A 19,460-nucleotide genomic window follows, 5' to 3' on the forward strand; every position below is an offset into this window, starting at 1 on the left:
TACTTCCCCAAAATCTTGAATTGACAGATGGAAAGAATCAATATTTTTCACAAACCCAGATTTCAAAGTGTCTAACTTTGAGTCCAGCTTTAATTTTCTAACATCCAGTCTCTCAAAGTTTAGTGGAATTCTTCAAATATCATATGGATAATTCACACCAATTTAGAGAAATCTGCATTCCTGAGAGTTTGAATAAATACGTTTTAAATAGAAATCAGTGTTTTGCAGGTGGCTTTACTGTAATTGGTCCTTTTCTAGACTGTAGCTGTGAGTTGTGGTACTCAAAGTACAGGGTCATACATTGCAATTTGTGATATCATCTTCTCTTTGAGGTTTCAGGTAAATACAGATTAAGCTCAGATGGTGGATCATACTTCTGCAAGTTTATTTGATAACCAGAAAGGTATCACTTTAATTTTCTCCCCAGACAAAACAAAACAAACGGGTGCACAGCTGTGTTACACACACAGTTGGAATTAGCGTGAATAAGGAGGCCTAATCATACAGCTGTGTAGTGTGCTGCTTCCAGGCTGATTAGATTACACTATGATCTTGGTAAAGCAAAGACCCTGCCTGTCTGTCACAGGATCTGAAAATAGTGCTTCAGTCTCCTGCTAGCTTGTCCTTGGATTCATTTATTGATTGAACTGGTATGCATAAAATAATGTGAACTCTCTAAAATGGATTTCAGGGTAGAAACTTTTATTGTAATTCTGATTTAGTTGTACTTTCCATATAAGGTGTAACTTTACAGTGTTTGATTTGTACTATTTAGGTTGTGTTAAATGTGCATAAAGATAGACCTCTGAAATGTAACTAAACAAAAATTGTAGTTAAGATCCATGATCCACAGTAAGAGTGCAAATTTTGTTTTAGAGAGCTGTTTGTTTCCATAAGAATACAAGTTAAACACTTGCTTTGAAATCCCATGTCCAGGGAAAGTGTTTGTTATTGAGCACAAACTGATTTTAGAGCAGAAAAGCAATTTTCTTCCCTCTTCTTCCCCCAGCCTTGTCTGATGTCCACATTGGACTCGGAGCTTCCCCTTGCATTTCAACATTCTTTGTAATTGTGATAAAATCATGAAAAGACTTGTGATGTTCATGAGATGATCTGTTTCTGGACTCTGAAGTCTTACTAGAAAACCTGTGGCTGCAGCTTTCTGTAGTGCAGTAAAAAATCAAATGCATTTTATTCTCGGTGGCTTTATTTTTCCCTCCTGAAATGGTTTTGCATTGTTTGAAGCTGAAAAATTGAAATAGAGAGCTTGGTAGTACTATTGTTTAAAAGAATGCAATGAACTTGAAAATCATATTTACTTCTGAAATTTTTGTTCCATACATGGTATCAAGAAAGACCTATGATTACTAGAATAAAGTTAGTAAAACATGTTTTTCTTTTTTTTTTCTAGTTTGTTTTATTTGATAGGCTTGTATGGACAGTAAGATTTGCTTTTCCCTGTAAAAGTCAATCCGCTTCTTCATGGTTAAGAAGACCCTTAAACATCAACGGGGAGTGGTGTGTGTGTGTGTATCTGTATAATATGTAGGAAAAATAATTTTAAAAAATATAAGGACTGTTTTAAATGGTGCTCTATCAGAAACATAAAAAAAAAATCTAAAGAAAAAGTTGATTTTAAAATTCAAATTGTGTCCCTTTAGAAAGTTCTTTTGTTTGCATGCTTTTATTGGTTCATTCAGCAGGAAGCACTGTGCAGTTGTTGTATGTTACAAGTATTAAGCGGAGTTCAGAGTTTATATGATAGGAAAAAACACTTGGAAAGCAGCACCATTTGAATAATTTAAGTAGCTTTCGTCCCTTCTTTAATATTAAACTTTGTACTCAATCTTCACCAGGTTCGTGTACAAGTTTTGGCTAACTTGCATAGTTTTTGTAGCACTCACTGATTTAATTATTGAAAGATCTATTTTTGGAGCTTGTTCAGTTAAATTTCAACCTATGCCATTGCAGTAGCACCTCAAAAATAGACGTGCTAAAGTATAGTAATGAGGCTACCTCAGAAAGATTATTGTTATGCTTTTATGTCAAACGAGGAAATTGTTTTAGCCTGCACTAAATACTTAATATTTTTCTCTCTTGAAGAAAATAATCAAAATACAGGTGTGAAGCGTGCATAAATTGCTTATTCTGCATCACTGGTGCACCTTTGTTTTACTGCCCTGGAATCAGCAGCAGATATGTGAGATCAGAAATCTAGACAACATTCTTACTTGTAAAACTAGAAAGCACCTTCCATCTTACCCAAATTGAAAATAGATTGGGGCCTAATCTAAATCCCACATAAGTGTATGAGAGTCTTTCCATAGACACAAATAGAAGTTCAGTCAGGCTCCTAATGTATGATATTAATTATGAAAATACAAAACTAACTGAAGAGGGAGACTTCAGATATATATTCCAGTGACTCATCATTGGAGTTTGTGAATGAACCTGGCTAAGATCTTTTTTTAAAATATAATATATTAAAAGGATTCATCTTAGTTTTGGCTTCTTAGTATTTTGTTTTTATAATATTTAAACTGTGGCTAACCTAGCCAATCTGGGGAGTGAGTGATATTTACTATTTTCCTTTATTGGAAACGTAGTGAACATTATGGAACTGGTAAGCAGAAGTACAGAGTGAAAAGAGGAATTGGCTGCTGTGATCAGTCATTCAGGGACAGAAAAGGGAATTTAATTTGCACAAACTGAGAAACAAGATAAATGCCCGTCATTTTTCATGTACTTACATGGCTTCATTATATGGGTGCATTTCTTGTATTCTCTAAAAATAACCATATTTTACAAGTCTGACCTTTTATCAGGATTTTCAGAAGTGCTTGGTCTAACTTTTGCCAGTGACTTAAATGGGGCCAAGGTGAGACCTAAACTAAACGCTTTTAAAAATTCCAACTCATAGGTTTATTATCAGGATGAAAAAATTAGTCTGGGCTGTTTCTTCCTTTGTTAATCACCTGGTCTTCAATATTTTGAAACTTGCAGGCTAGACTGTGCTATGCCATTGCCCTACAGCTTCCTCTGATGACTGGATGCGGACTCATAGGGTGCTCCTAATTGTATTATTGTTATTGGCAAAATACAGAATTTTAAGACCATCTTATAGAATTAGAACTTTTTATGAGGCAAAAGGGAATGCACATTTTAAGTGTTTGTAGTTGGAGGAATTCTGATTTTTTTTTTCTGATTGTTTTTCCTGTCATAGTTGGAGATGGTTTGGTACTTTCTTTGTGTTATATTTTCACCTGCCAATTCATGACTCCAGTTCAAACAGCTGGCAATAATATGCTAAGACTTGTTTTACTCAGGAGCCAATTATTATGGAATAGACTCTGAGACACAATGCATTTGAGACTGTTCTAAATAATACATGTTTATGTATTCTAACCATAGCTTAATGACAGGTTTCAGAGTAACAGCCGTGTTAGTCTGTATTCGCAAAAAGAAAAGGAGTACTTGTGGCACCTTAGAGACTAACCAATTTATTTGAGCATAAGCTTTCGTGAGCTACAGCTCACTTCATCGGATGCATACTGTGGAAAGTGTAGAAGATCTTTTTATATACACACAAAGCATGAAAAAATACCTCTTCCCACCCCATTCTCCTGCTGGTAATAGCTTATCTAAAGTGACCACTCTCCTTACAATGTGTATGATAATCAAGGTGGGCATTTCCAGCACAAATCCAGGGTTTAACAAGAACGTCTGAGGGGGGGGGGGGGAGGAAAAAAACAAGGGAAAATAGGTTACCTTGCATAATGACTTAGCCACTCCCAGTCTCTATTCAAGCCTAAGTTAATTGTATCCAATTTCCAAATGAATTCCAATTCAACAGTTTCTCGCTGGAGTCTGGATATGAAAGTTGCTATATTACAACAAAAAAACTTCAAATCCAGACTCCAGCGAGAAACTGTTGAATTGGAATTCATTTGGAAATTGGATACAATTAACTTAGGCTTGAATAGAGACTGGGAGTGGCTAAGTCATTATGCAAGGTAACCTATTTTCCCTTGTTTTTTCCTCCCCCCCTCCCCCAACGTTCTTGTTAAACCCCTGGATTTGTGCTGGAAATGGCCCACCTTGATTATCATACACATTGTAAGGAGAGTAGTCACTTTAGATAAGCTATTACCAGCAGGAGAATGAGATGGGAGGAGGTATTTTTTCACGCTTTGTGTGTATATAAAAAGATCTTCTACAGTATGCATCCGATGAAGTGAGCTGTAGCTCACGAAAGCTTATGCTCAAATAAATTGGTTAGTCTCTAAGGTGCCATAAGTACTCCTTTTCTTAACCAAGTTTCAAAGCTTCTGTTAGTCTTATGTATATATGGCATAACAAACCAACTAGAAGCATAAAAACTTGGTCTTCCTGGTCCTCTAGTCCCTGGTGCATTTGAACACTTCTCCATTTTACAAGCCAATATTGGAGAGCTTTGTTATAATTTTGTTCTGTGCTTAATCTGAGGGTCTTAAACATGAATAGGTCTAGTAGTGATAAACTAGTCTCAGTGAGAGTTGGTGCTGCTGTTGTTAAAACACGTCATTCTCCTTTTCTGTGTGTGTTCAGGTCGTTTGGTGGGTGCCCTGGATGCAGTGCTAGATTCTAATGCACGTGTTGCTCCATTTCGAATTTTACTTCAAGTTCCGGGATCACCAGTTTACTCTGCCATAGCATGTGGTGAGTTATTGAATGGATCAGAAGTTTACTGGGCCATAGCCACTGGTGAGTTACATACCAATTAAAAAAAATCCCCAAAGCTAAATTCTGAGCATGCTCAGTATCTGCATGTCCAAGAAGCTGAAGGTAACCAAAATTAGTAACCTCGTGTGTGTGTAAAGGCTACTGGCTGTGACTTGTTTAACAACTAAAATACTTATTGGTTATATTTCAAGGTATTAATAACATAAGGGAATGTTTTCTTCTGTTAAGCAAGAACAAAAAATCTGGCTGTTGCTGCCTTCCAATTTTTCTGTCTGTTACAAAATGTCGTCATTCCATTCACATATTTATCATTTCAGATAGTAGCCTGTGCAGGACACTTGCAGCAGGAGGCTTTTTGGTCTGGTCTGTCTTCAACACGTGTATCAGTAGTTAATTTTTACCTGCAGTTTATTTTAAAAAAAAAAAAAAGTCTCCCAGCTCCTCTGATCACAATAAAATCTCATGAAATAAATGATTTTAAAAAATGTGAAATGTTTTTAAATAATAAATGTTTTAAAGTATCATAGTGCTAGGTGACCCATAAGAATAGTGCACTCTGAAGACTTGAATTTGCTAGTCTTTGAACTAATTCTTAATGCAATGTTTCCCATGCTTTTCAAAGCTGAACACCCTTTTAGAAAAATAAACCAGTTGTAAATCATAGCAACCCTGCTATGTGGTGTTTAAAGCCTACCAATTTTAATGTAGGCATTTTTATATACTTTCTGTGCTCTCCTGGCTAGTCCTTCATTCTTCCTCCTGTTTTGAAAAATGCTGGTGTAGATCTTCATAATATATTTCCTCTCCTTTTTTTCATGGATTGAGCAGTGAAATAGTTAACAATGTTGACATTTAAAATATCACTAACGGTGTTAGATTTAGTATTAATTGAAATTAGTGAGGCAGTTCACACATTAGACTTGTTGTTTATGGCTTACTGAGAACTCTGGTAGATGTCGCTTCATCAGCTGCACACACTTCACGTTTTGAAGGTGCATGCGTGTGTGCTCTCCCTTGTATCCCCTTGAGGAGGTGCTCCATGCACTGGAGAACGCTACCCTATGGATGCCTGTCTGTACCTCAAAACCACTGTATGATTTTTAGTGTATTTTGAAGATACGAAATTGGAGCGAAGGGTAGTAGGTCAGGATTGATGTGCATTGTTACATTTGTTTGGGGAAGCTTGCAGAGAGTCTGTTCTCCATGTTATTTTTGGCTATGGTTAGGTGCTACTGTTTCCTCATTTTCATAATTGCTGTTGATTTGGTACTCTTTTTTTTGTTTATTTGAAAGGTAAGAACACACCACTAAAGAGAGAATGTTTTGTGAAGAGAATACTTCATGCTCTTAAATATTGCTCTTGTAATGAAGAAAATGAGTTTTGCATTTTAAAATGCAAATCAATGTTCATCTCAAAGAATGCTTAGGTCCCTTTCTCAGTAAGATATAGGTAATACCTCTCTCTCGGGTTGATCATTACTCTACTCGTTGCAGATTTCTTCAGCCTGCTAGGGCAGCTGTTTTTTTGTTTTTTTTTTCCCCCACTTCACTTGTTTGACTAGAATGGTTAAGATTTTTTGTATAGGTTATAGAAGTTTTAGAAAGCCTTTAACAAATAACTCTTTAAGATCTTGAATTGCCACCCTTCACCAAATGGATTTACAAGATGTATTGTTGTAAGTAACAGTTAATTTTTTCAAGACAGTAGAAGATAATTCTGGTTGAATAGATCAATATTGCATTAATCTATACTATGGATTCAGCAGCAGAGGGGGAGCTAACCAGTTTATTGCACTGAATGCAGCATAAATGATTGCCTGCCTTGCGTGCATTCAGTGCAAGCAGCCCATGGCTATCAGAGACCAAGTACAATCTCTTGACACCAGAGTTGCTGAGCTGGAGGAGCTAAGGGAGACAGAGATGTACATAGACAAGACTTTCCGGGACACAGTAGAGCGGTCCCACTCCCAGTCTGACAGCCTCTATGGTGTTGAGGAAGATGAAAGTCTCCGGAAAGGAAAACATCAAGCTGGAGTGGAGAGAAACAGTCACATAGTTGGGACATCCTCGCAGATGATGCCATGGTATCCTCTTGCACTGAGGATCCCCCTCTGAGGGAGGTGACTTTTTAGGAACAGACAGATAATAGTAATGGGGGATTTGATTATTAGAAAGATAGGTAGTTGGGTTTGTGATGCTTGGGAGAATCCAAGGTGAATTGCCTGCTGGGTGCGAAGGTTGTGGATCTCTCAAGACATCTAGATAGACTTATGCGTAGTGCCGGGGAGGAGCCGGTGGTCATGGTACATGTAGGTACCAGTGACATAGGGAGGGATAGGAGAGAGGTCCTGGAGGCCAAATTTAGGCTGGTACTTAAAAGATTTAAGTCCAGAACCTCCATGGTAGCATTCTTTGAAATGCTTCCAGTTCCATGTTCAGGACAATTAGACAAGCAGAACTGCAGGGTCCCAATGCATGGATGAGACGATGGTATTAGGGAGGAGGTTTTAGGTTTATTGGGAACTGGAGATCCTTTTGGAAGGGGAGAAGCCTATACAGAAAGGATGGGGTCCATCTGAACTAAAACGGAACAGGATTGCTGGCATGAAAACGAAAAAAAGTTGTAGAGGAGTTTTTAAACTAAGAGCAGGTGAAACTGTCAGCAGGTGGAGAGGAGCACAGTTCAGAGAAATACATCCCTTAGGGGAGGATCTATTAACATGGATTCTCTCTGTCCTAGTAAAGAGGAGTGGATAGAAGTTGATAAAGTACAAGCAGGAGCTGAAGAAAAACAATCAAATGAAAAAGAGTCCCATTCAATTACATCGCACAAAGGCAGACAGCTAAATATTGACAAATTTTATAAGTACTTATATACAAGTGATAGAAGTCTAAATACTAAGATGGGTGAACTTGAGTGCCTGATATTAAATGAGGGTAATGGTATAACAGGCATCACAGAAACTTGGTGGAATGATGACAATCAATGGGACACAGTAGTACAAGGAAACAAAATACATAGGAATGATAGAGTAGGTCATGCTGGTGGGAGAGTGGTACTATATGTGAACGAAAGCAGAGTCAAATAACATGAAAATCTGAAATGAGTGAAACTGTACCAAAGAATCTCTATGGATGGAAATTCCATGCTTGAACAAGAAGAATATAGCAGTAGGAATATGGTACCAACTACCTGACCAGGGTGGTGATGGTGATTGTGAAATGGTCAGGGAGATTAGAGAGACTACAAACAAAGAAAATCCAATAATAATGTGAGATTTCAATTAATCTCATATTGACTGGGTATGTCACCTCAGGACGGAATCCAGAGATAAAATTTCTAGACACCATTAATGACTGATTCATGAAGAAGCTAGTCCTGGAACCCACAAGGGGAGAGGCAATTCTTGATTTATTCCTAAGTGGCGCACAGGATCTGGTCTAAGAGGTGAATATAGCTGAACTGCTTGGTAATAGTGCCCATAATGTAATAAAATTTAACATCTTTGTGTGAGGGAAAATACCACAGTAGCATTTAACTTGAAAAAGGGGAACTACACAAAAATGAGGAAGCTAGTTAAATGGAAATTAAAAGGAATAGTGACATGATAGTGGCTCAGATTAAATGTATACCCCAAATAAAAAAATAATTAGAGGACCAAAAAAATGCCACCATGGCTCAACAGAATAAAAGAGGTGGTTAGAGGCAAAAAGACATCATTTAAAAATTGGAATTCCGATCCTCGTGAGGAAAATAGAAAGGAGCATAAATTCTGGTAAGTCTAGTGCAAAAAATAGAATTAGGCAGGTCAAAAAAGCATTTGAAGAGCAAACTAGCAAAAGAGGCAAAACTTACACCACATTTTTTTTAACGACATCAGAAGCAGGAAGACTGCCAATCCGTTAGTGGGGCCATTGGATGCTAAAGGAATAATTAAGGAAGACAAGGCTGTTGCAGAGAAGCTAAATTAATTCTTTGCATTGGTTTTTACTACTATTGTCAGACACACAGTTGAACATGATTTGTTGGGGAAGAGTCAACACTGCTTTTGTAAAGAGCAATCTTGCCTCACCAATCTATTAGAATTCTTTGAGGGGGTCAGCAAAAGGGTAATTCAATTGATATAGTGTATTTGGACTTTTAGAAAGCTTTTGACAAGATTCTCACCAAAGACTCTTAAGCAAAGTAAGGAGTTTTGGGATATGAGGGAAGGTCCTCTCATGGATCAGTAACTGGTTAAAAGACAGGAAACAAAGGGTAGGAATAAATGGTCAGTTTTCAGAATGGAGAGAGGTAAATAGCAGGGTCCCCTAAGGATCTGAACTGGGACCAGTGCTTTTCAACATATTAATAAATGATCTAGAAAAAGGGGTTAATGGTGAGGAGGCAAAGTTTGCAGATGATACAAAATTACTCATAATAGTTACATCCAAAGCTGCCTGGGAAGAGTTGCAAAACTGGATGACTGGTCAAGAAAATGGCAGATGGGGAAATTCAGCGTTGATAAATGCTAAGTCATGCACTTTGGAAAACATAATCCTAACTATACTTATTAAATGATGGGATTTAAATTAGCTGTTACCACTCAAGAAAGAGATCTGGGAGTCGTGGATAGTTCTCTGAAAACATCTGCTCAGTGTGCAGCAGCAGTCAAAAATGCTAACAGAATGTTAGGAACCATTAGTAAAGGGGTAGATAATAAGTCAGGAAATGTCATCATGCCACTTTAGAAATCTATAGTATGCACACACCTTGAATGCTGTGTGAAGTTCTGGTTGCGCCATCTGAAAAAAGATACATTAGAATTGGAAAAGCTACAAAGAAGGGCAACAAAAATGGTTTGGGGCATGGAACAGTTTCCAGATGAGAAGAGATTAAAAAGCCTGGGACTGTTCAGCTTGGAAAAGAGACAACTAAGGGAGGAGATGAGAGAGGCCTGTAAAATCAGGATTGGTGTGGAGAAAATGAATAAGGACGTGTTATTTACCCTTTCACATAACGCAAGCAGCAGGGGTCACCCAATGAAATTAATAGGCAGCAAGTTTAAAACAAAAAAGTATTTCTTCGCACAACGCACAGTCATCCTATGGAGGTCATTGCTATGGAATGTTGTGACGGCCAAAAATATAACTGGGTTGAAAAAATAATTAGGTAAATTCATGGAGGATAGGTTGATCAATGCGTATTAGCCAAGATGGCTAAGCCTCTGACTGCTTGATACTGGGACTGGACGACAGGGGATGGATCACTTGATGATTGGCTTGTTCTGTTCATTCCCTCTGAAGCATCTGGTATTGGCCATTATCAGAAGACAGGATACTGGACTCGATGGATTATTGGTGTGACATAGTATGGCCATTCTTATATTTCTTATGTGTCTTTTGTAGTCAAAGCATGTTTGCAGTTTTATGCACACAAAATTCATAAAGACATTAAGAACAATAAAAATTTAACATGCTTCTGACTAATAATCCTCTTGTTATGCAATGTTGCCTTCAGCAGCTGGGAAAGAAGCAGGCTTCCTGCTAGGGCTGGCAATACCAGTCAGTAACACAGCAGAACCCGACTCTCTTTAGCACAGTGTTTGAAGTTCTCCAAGCTGCCTCTTCCATTGTGGTTCTTTGCTTATCCTCGTTCCCCAAAACTGATACCTGAATTTATTTAGGGAAGGGCCTGGGGAAAAGCTGCTGAGACTCTTCCCCGGTAAGTTCCCACAAAGCTGAAGCCTTGGAGCAGGAAAGCAGGGTTAGGGTTCTACTGTAGCAACGGGGGGAATCTGCTTATTAATTTCTCCCTGTACTAGTGAGGTGCTGGAGGGGCTTTCAAGGTTCCCCTCAACAATCCAAAGATTGTTCAGGACTGAAGGGGGTTACAGGCAGTTTCTACTGCAGTAAAAGTTGGAATGCAGCCAAGGAGCAGCTCCTGTGCCTCCTAGCAATCCCCATGAGAGTACATAATTTTGTATTGCACCCACATTGCCGGATAGTTAACATAGTGTTGAAAAATGGAATATTAATTATTAACATTCCTCTTAGAAATGGTCTGTGGGCTTAAATGCTAGCTTTCACACGAAGACATGTTCTCTGCCTTTTCAGAGCATTTACAAGCAAAATAAGATGGACAAATTCAAGACAAGGTGGATGAGGGTAATATCTTTTATTGGAGGAACTTCTGTTGGTGAGAGAGACAAGTTTGCAAGCTACACAGAGCTCTTCTTCGGGTCTGGAAAAAGTATTCAGAGTGTTACTGCTAATTACAAGGTGGGACAGATTGTCCTGTGACCGCAGAGGTGTCAGTTGCCCCTTCATTTTAACTGGTCTCCTGCAACATGTGTTAACCCTTTATGCTTAACAATCTGTCTCACCTTGTATGTAGCTGTGACACTCTGCTTACTTTTTCAGACCTGAAGAAGAGCTCTGTATAGCTTAAAAGCTTGTCTCTCTAACCAACAGAAGTTGCTCCAATAAAATAAATTACCTTACCCACCTTGTCTCTCTGATATCCTGGCACCAACCTGGCTACAGCAGTGCTGCAGGAAAGACACATGAAGACAGTTCAGGTCAGGGTGGGTGTGGGGATTATTGAAAAAGTGGGTTTGGAGGAGAGAAGAAGAGAAGTGAGAGGGCGCTTGGCAAATGGGGACAAGAGACTCTAGGCATAGGGCAGAATTAATTAAAAAAAAAAAAGAGCCATGAAGCAGAGTGAGAAGAGTAGATGACGGGAGGAGTAAGGCAAAAGGATTGGGAAGAGCATAGGGGGCATGAGAAGGAATGAGAGTAGCCAGGGAATGGGTGAGTAAGGCCATGTCTACATTACCACTTATGTCGGCAAAACTTACGTTGCTCAATGTTATAAATAAAGAACACACCCCTGAGCTACCAAAGTTTCCCTGGCATAAGTGGTAGTATGTACAGCACCATGTCGGCAGAAGAGCTTTTCCTGCTGACAGAGCTACCACTGCTCGTGTGGGGTGGTTTAATTATGTCGACGGGAGAGCGCTCGCCTGTTGGCATAGAGCGGCAACACAAGAGATCTTACAGCAGAGCAGCTGCTTCAGTACAGCTGTGCCGCTGTAAGGTCTGTCGTGTAGACGGAGTCTTAGATCATGTTGTATTTGAAGACAAGGAGCTTGAATGTAGGGAGTAAGAGATGGGGAGCTCATGGAGCAGAGGGAGTCACAAAGTGGTGAGGTGACATGGTTCAAGACGAGGAAGATAACTTGGGCAGCATTTTGAACAGAATGAGTGGGTTGACGGTAAGGCAGAGAGAAGATTTACAGCAGTACAGGTGAGAGATGCCCAGTGCTTGGACAAGGTGTCTAGCAAAAAGGAAAATAGGGCAACTGCTATGGAATACTCCTTCTTACTGTAGTCTCATTCCAGACTGCACACACAAAGGCAGACCGCTGATTCATCCCCATCGTGTTTACCCTCTGTCTTCATTGTCCAGGCTTAAAAGTTCAATTTAATAAATTGTCATTTTGTATTAAAACAGCTCCTATGAAACAGTAGGTCTAGTATTCTTAATTAATATCCTACAGTGTGTGGTCCTCCTAATTGTAAGCAAAGGCCATCTAAATGGCTGTTGTCTTTCTTCATGATTTCTTCTTTTTTTTTTTTTTGCCTTGATTGATGATATTTATGAAGTTCCATCGCAAGACCTTCCTGTTGAGGAAGTTAAATCTTGGAAAGTTTCCCTGCCTGTTGGCATTCCTTCTGGGAAACCTAGCAGAGGAAGGTGGAAAATGTTTAGCTAAATTTATCATCTCTGCCGTGTGAGGCGACATGCAGTGTCTTTGATGTTTACAGATCTCAGGTTTTGTGATAATGAGATTTGTACTTGAATTTTCTTTTTCTTCCTCCATGCTCTGCTCTTTTTGTTCACTGTCGCCTCTCTTCTCAGCAGGGCACTGAAAAGAGCACATCATGTCTTCTTTACATGTAGGCTGTTTAATGACGGACTGGCAGGCGCTATCTTGTAGTGGGGTGGCTAGCTTTTTTCCTAATAGTGCTGTTTTACAACTTGCCTCTATTCCTTGCACTTTTCTGGTCTCATGTCGTTATGACACACAACTGCAGCTTTTTTGGAGCAGTGGAGCTCAACAAGCATTTTGCCTGAAGCAAACTGCCAGAGATTAAAATCACGTTTTTGGAGTTCGTATGTACACGTGGTACTTAATAAGAATAAATTGTATTGCTTTTTAAAGAAGTCCATCATGTTTCAAAGCTGCTTCTGTTCACCCACCTCTCTCCAAAACTGCAGACATTCTCATTTTGTCAAGCAGCGTTAAAACAACCAAATACAAACTCCTTTGTTGTCAGACATCTTGAGTATTATAAAAGCCTTCACGAGTAGGGTACCAAATTAAAGGTTACATAACCTCCTCCCAAAGGCGCATGTGTGTGTGTGTGTGTGTGAGAGAGAGAGAGATCATGTGTTTGTGGGGAGAGGCGGGAGAGTTAAACCTTAAATCAAAAATGAGCCACCTCCAGACAGGGCAGTAAGAAACTTTGTTGTATTTTGTCTGCTTTGAAAACCAGAACAGCATTTGTCTACAGAGAACTTGTATTCAGATCTTGAAAACTAAAAGTACTAAAAACTACTACTTAAAATAGTATTACTTTTGTTTTCTCTAGTTATGCCTTGAAATGTAACATCTTATTGACCTATTTGCTACTAATAGTTTTCATTTGTGACTTCAGAAACTTAATTTCTTTTCATGCACTATGACACAACTGCATTTAATTTCTTTTTTTCTAGTTTCTTTCACAATTTCTTCTATGTGGTTTTTAATTAGCTCTTTTTACTTTTCTAGGTGCCACTTTAGAGGAGATAAACCAGCACTGGGAGTGGCTGGAGCAAAACTTACTCCATACATTGTCTGTTTTTGATAATAAAGAAGATATTGTTAGTTTTGTCAAAGGGAAAGTAAAGGTAAGAAAAGTTGTCTTGCTTTCATCTTTCCTCTGCCCACTAGTAAAGGAATTGAAAGAACTCTTGATGTTGTGGAACTATACCAGTCTACCAACTGTTTGTGTCCATATTAGCTTTTGCCCATCTAGGCAGTATTTTTGATAAAACGAGGTGACTTTGCAGCTCTATTTATTCTGTACACAATTATGTTTGTCATGAAATGTACATAGCTTTCTTTTTCAAGTCTTGATTCCCACATTCTGTATCAGTAGTTTCATTAGTTTGTTGTCATCCTGCATCAGAAAGAGTTGGAAAGTATGTCTACACAGTATTTTCATCAGATAGCCACATGCCTGGGGCTTAGTAGCTATGGTGAAAAATACCTGTGTCACCATGCCTCAGGAAGCTACAGGAGTAACAGCTGTGTAGTCTGTCATAGGCTGTAGTTGATTGGCAGTACATTACATATACCTTTCTATTTAATACTTGCAGGGCCTGATTTTCAGAGGTGCTGAGTGCTTGCAACTGAAGTCAGTGGGAGCTGCAAGTTCTTAATACCTCTGCAAATGTATAGCTTCATCTTTCTCACTTCCATTATACATTGTTTCCCATTCTGGCTTCACTCCAATTTTCTCTCCTGTAATAGATCATGATGTATTGTTTCTTGAGTTTTCTTCAATATCTGTCATATGTCTTTTCTTGATCCTACACTAAGCACACATTGTATTCCTATAATTGTATAGCTTCTCCCTTTTCTTTTTCTGCTTCTTTCCTCTCCCCTGATCTCTCTGTCTCTCTCATACTTTCCTAATACATCCCATCAGTTTCTCCTGTCTACATCTATCCACTCACTCTCTCACACTCATCCGCTTACTCAAGATTGGAAATTTCACCAGACACTTAATTGACAGATGGCTGAACCTACTAGCACAAGACCCAGGTGTAAGATGTGATGGGTCCCACTGTCCAGGGGCAGTGCTTATGTGAGAAGCCAGCCTTGATCTCTCACACACACACACTGGGAAGGGGGAGGTTGCTTGGATTTCTAAGAGGGTACTTCCCCTGCACCCATGCTCAAGGGGCTCAATCTTTTAATTTGTAGAGAGTAGTCAGCACAGAAATGCTCTGACATCCTAGATTACTAAGGCCCTATCAAATCATGGCCATGAAAAATGCGTCACGGACCGTGAAATCTGTGATTTCATGGGGCAGACCAGCATTTCTCAAATTGGAGATCCTGACCCAAAAGGGAGTTGCGGGGGGGTTGCAAAGTTATTTTTGAGGGGGCGTTTGCAATATTGCCACCCTTACTTCTGCACTGCCTTCAGAGCTGGGTGGCTGGAGAGCAGAGGCTGTTGGCCGGGCGCACAGCTCTGAAGGCAGCGTCCTGCCAGCAGCAGAGCAGACATAATGGTGGCAATACAATACCAGGCCATCCTTACTTTTGCGCTGCTGCTGGCGGCGGCTCTTCCTTCAGAGCTGGGCTCCTGGCCAGCAGCCATCGCTCTCTACCTGCCCAGTGCCACTGCGAGCAGCAGCAATGAAGAAGTAAGTACTGCAGTCCCCTGCTACAATAACCTTGTGACCCCTTCCCACACCTCCTTTTTGGGTCAGGACCCCTACAATTACAACACTGTGAAATTTCAGATATAAATAGCTGAAATCATGAAATGTACTGTTTTTAAAATCCTACGACCATGAAATTGATCAAAATGGATCGTGAATTTGGTAGGGCCCTATAGATTACAGTACATGAATCTCTAACATCAGTGATATCATTGGTCCCATCAACTGCAGTTAAACTCTGGATTTATCTGTGATGTTACAGAAATAAAGGTCGCATTAAAAGGCATTCAGATAAAATTCTATCCAAGGACTGAAGACCATTTAAAACATCTGTGTTTAAAAGACTAGTTCCAAATAGTCTGTTGTTGTATCTAAATGTTATCCATAAATGGGGAAAAATGACACCATCACCTACTTGATCCTTGATGCAACATCTGTAAAGCGTGCACCTTGTTGAGAAGTTTTTCTTTATTTAAATTCCTATTTTTGGCAGTAGTTCAGTGATTTATCTTTCCTTACTACACCTTGTACATCCAAGTGCTCTGAAAGGCTTGAATAAAACTCTCATCTTTTAATAATTTTATGACCATGAAAGTGAGAGCAGGACATCTAGAATTCTGCAGGTTTCAAACTGAATAATGGGCCCATATTTTTATTGTTACATCAGCTCTCTGGCCTTTGCTACAGACATCTGGCATATGGGATTACAGTATTCCAGTAGGACTGATTTGTATTCTGTAGCACCTGAAGTAAATTTGCATTTAGCCAAGCAATTTGCACTTAACTGTCTTTCTCACCTCCTTATTTAATGTAGAGCTGTAATAAAAAGACACAGCATTTAATTATTTCAAGACTTTAAAAATAGTTATGCTTATTACAGGTTATCATATACTTCACTGTACTGTTTCTTGGTAATAGTGCTGATCAATATAAAAATTTGGTACTGTAGCTTTGCGCTATGTAAGTCAAATTAAAGCTTCCACAGCCATCATATACTAAGTGAAATTCCAGTCATGTTTATTGCCTTCTCTGGGTTATTTGAAATAATTGTGGTGATCAAAGCAAACCATTATTGGTATGAGATTTTAATTATACATTGTAGTTTGAACAATATTTTTCAGTTATCACTCGGGACCAAAAAGAAAACTGGGTTTGGAAGTGTGGGTAAACAGACTGCAAATAGTGAGCAAATGTCTGTGTAACTTGCACATCAACTTGGATACCTTTCTAAGAGAGAATCACGATTTTAAAAATGTACTGATAGCTTGTAATAACTCGTTTAGGCAAACTACTGGTTTGCCATAATATATTATCTTGTCATTGAATCAGGCATTGATAGCAGAAGAGACCAGGAGTAAACTAGCAGAGCAGGAGGAGGATCCTGAGAAGTTTCGAGAGGCGCTAGTGAAATTTGAAGCCAGATTTAACTTCCCTGAAACAGAGAAGTTAATTACCTATTATTCATGCTGCTGCTGGAAGGGTAAAGTTCCTCGTCAAGGCTGGCTTTATCTGAGCATCAATCACCTCTGTTTTTATTCCTTCTTCCTAGGCAAAGAATGTAAGTCTGAACATATAAAAACTGTTATCCCTATACCCTATGCAGACTTGTAAACATGTATATCACTTTTGGGGTAATTTTTAAGCTGATGTATTTAAATCTAATCTTATTTTTGGTATTTCGCTAATGCAACAGTGAAGAGGTTCTGAAACTTGTTCTGTTTGGATCAACTATCCTGTTAAATTTGAGTGTATTTGCTTTTAAAAATTCCACGTTGTCATTTGTCATCTATTTTTATATTTTACTGGCAACAAACTTTTCTTATTAGTGTACATAGATGATGATTGCTTTAAACTGTTGTTTTTTTTAAATGTGAAGTGGACCGTGGTGGTAATTATATGGTGGAAGTCAGGAAAACAGTTTGCTCTAAAAGTGTGCTAAATAGTTTAGGCCCCAAAGTAGATCTGCCTTAAAATGTATCTGACTTGACAGATTCTTAAATACCTATTTTTAATACAGAACATAGTCATTCAGAAACAGTCTCTCCCCCATTGGTGTGACATGCACACACACAAAAATAGCCATGTTAATAGCTGCAGTTAGTACAGAGACATCAAAGGAAGTGTAAATTGGCTAAAAAAAACCCCGTTCTTAGAACTAAGTGACATCAATTATGCACTTTAAAGTAATGTGAGTAGTAAACATAACACAGCTGTGTCTTGTGCTCCATGTGATGAGGTAGACGGGGAAAACTAGTATTTTCTAAAAGGAATGAAATTTTGTTTTTTCAAGCTTCTGAACAGGTTTTACAGATAGGGGGGAATTAAAACAAACAACTCCCAAATATCTTAAAACTTTTGTCTTCCCTTTTCTACCTTTTAAATCTTTCACAGAAGTGACAAGTTAAAGTTTTAAGAATGGCTTGAAAAATCTACCAGATAATCACTACTAATAAGCCAGTCCAAAAGATATGGTCCCATGTTTCCACTGGAGCCCCAGGGAGCATTCTTATGAGATGCCCTCCATACCCAGTCTTGGATGATGGAAATAATACATGAAGACAACTTTTAACTGTTTTTTTTCTTTTTAGGGTGTGTGTGTCTTCTTCTCCTTAACAGGATTATGCTCTTGAGTAGCACTGTAGGGATTCCTGTGAATCCTACCATAACTCCAGCAGCAACAGCAGAATGAAGCTTTGTTAATTATACTCTAATGATCAGGGAGGCTTTACTATTTATGAATAGAAGAGTTTATTTTGTCAAGTCAAATTGTGATCATGTGGTTATTCAAATATTTATAGATTTAAAGCTGAATTAGAGAGTACAGTAAAATATGCAAAATGTTAACTCTTAATTTCTAGGATTTAATATATTCCCTTCCTCTAATTAGATGTCTCTCTTTCCTTTCAGCTTTATTAGAACCCAGTTATCTTGTTGCACTTTCAACTTCTGCTGATTATAATACAGAAGTTGCATGTGGCTTGGAAAAATGTCGTTGTTGTTTTGATGCATAGTTAGCTCAGTCTCTGTTTTAAATATCTTGTTGATTGTCCACTAATATGTGATGAACATATGAAATCCTCTGCACACAATAAAATGGATTCTTACAAATCAAAGCAGAAAGGGAAAAATGCTTTAATATTAGTCACAAAGCTTCATTTATGTACTACTGAAGATTGTTGAAGGATAATGAAGGAACACGATCAAATATTATACTACATAACGAGAAATAGTCCCTTATCTTTGTTAGTAACACTTTATTAAAATGCAAAATTGAAATAAATATAATTTACTTTGCATTTATATTCATTTTTCATCTTGGACAGTGAAAATAAACTACTCATTCACTTTTGTTTATAGTTTGTTTCACTTCCTGCTTCTCATGCATTAATTAGGCTAATGCTTGGGAAAGTAAATTTAAAAAAAACAAAACAGTTTTCATTAACATTTTTTTTTCTCTTGAAGAATGTACTGTATTCCTCCCCCTCCTCCCCAAAACAAAACAGCAACAAAAACCCCAACACACCACCCCAGGTGTTGCTGGAACAATTTTTATAGTGGGGGTGGTGAGAGCCATTGAACCAAACTGTAAACCCTGGATATAATGGAACCCCCTTCAAGCCAGGGGGTGCTATGGCACCCCCTGCACCTCTAGTTCCAGCACCTGTGCACCAACCCTTCCTAAATTTTGGTCCTAAACAGGGCTGTCGATTAATCGCAGTTAGCTCACACGATTAACTCAAAAAAATTAATCATGATTAATCGCACTGTTAAACAATAGAATACCAATTGAAATTTATTAAATATTTTGGATGTTTTTCTACATTTTTATATATATCGTATTCTGTGTTGTAATTGAAATCAAAGTGTATATTATTCTTGATTACAAATATTTGCACCGTGAAAGATTAACAAAAGAAATAGTATTTTTCAATTCACCTCATACAAGTACTGTAATGCAATCTTTGTGTCGGGGAAGTGCAACTTACAAATGTAGACTTTTTGTTACATAGCTGCACTGAAAAACAAAACAATGTAAAACTTCAGAGTCTACAAGTCCATTCAGTCCTGCTTCTTGTTCAGCCAATCACTAAGACAAACAAGTTTGTTTACATTTACAGGAGCTAATGCTGCCCTCTATTTATTTACAGCGTCAATGGAAAGTGAGAACAAGCATTTGCATGGCACTTCTGTAGCCAGCATCGCAAGGTATTTATGTGCTAGATACACTAAACATTCATATGCCCCTTCATGCTTCAGC

At 38.4% G+C, this 19,460-nt stretch overlaps 1 protein-coding gene across 6 annotated transcripts in view; it reads left to right on the forward strand.

Moving 5' to 3' along the window:
- TBC1D8 (TBC1 domain family member 8) overlaps window positions 1–19,460 on the forward strand; it is a 75,003-nt gene that overhangs the window by 13,742 nt on the left and 41,801 nt on the right. For 4 of the 6 annotated variants that reach the window (XR_014713513.1, XM_084642759.1, XM_084642758.1 and 1 more), the window contains exons 2-4: window positions 4,588–4,743; window positions 13,539–13,657; window positions 16,532–16,760. Coding sequence is in view for 5 of the 6 variants with exons in the window: in XM_084642759.1 (XP_084498885.1) it covers window positions 4,588–4,743; window positions 13,539–13,657; window positions 16,532–16,760 (504 nt within the window). In the remaining variant the exon portion in view is untranslated. The remainder of the gene's footprint in view (window positions 1–4,587; window positions 4,744–13,538; window positions 13,658–16,531; window positions 16,761–19,460) is intronic. The other 2 variants (XM_084642756.1, XM_084642757.1) reach the window with 2 other exon arrangements.

This window comes from Lepidochelys olivacea (genome assembly GCF_965140295.1).
Source record: "Lepidochelys olivacea isolate rLepOli2 genome assembly, chromosome: 1".
Classification (NCBI taxonomy): Eukaryota; Metazoa; Chordata; order Testudines; family Cheloniidae; genus Lepidochelys; species Lepidochelys olivacea.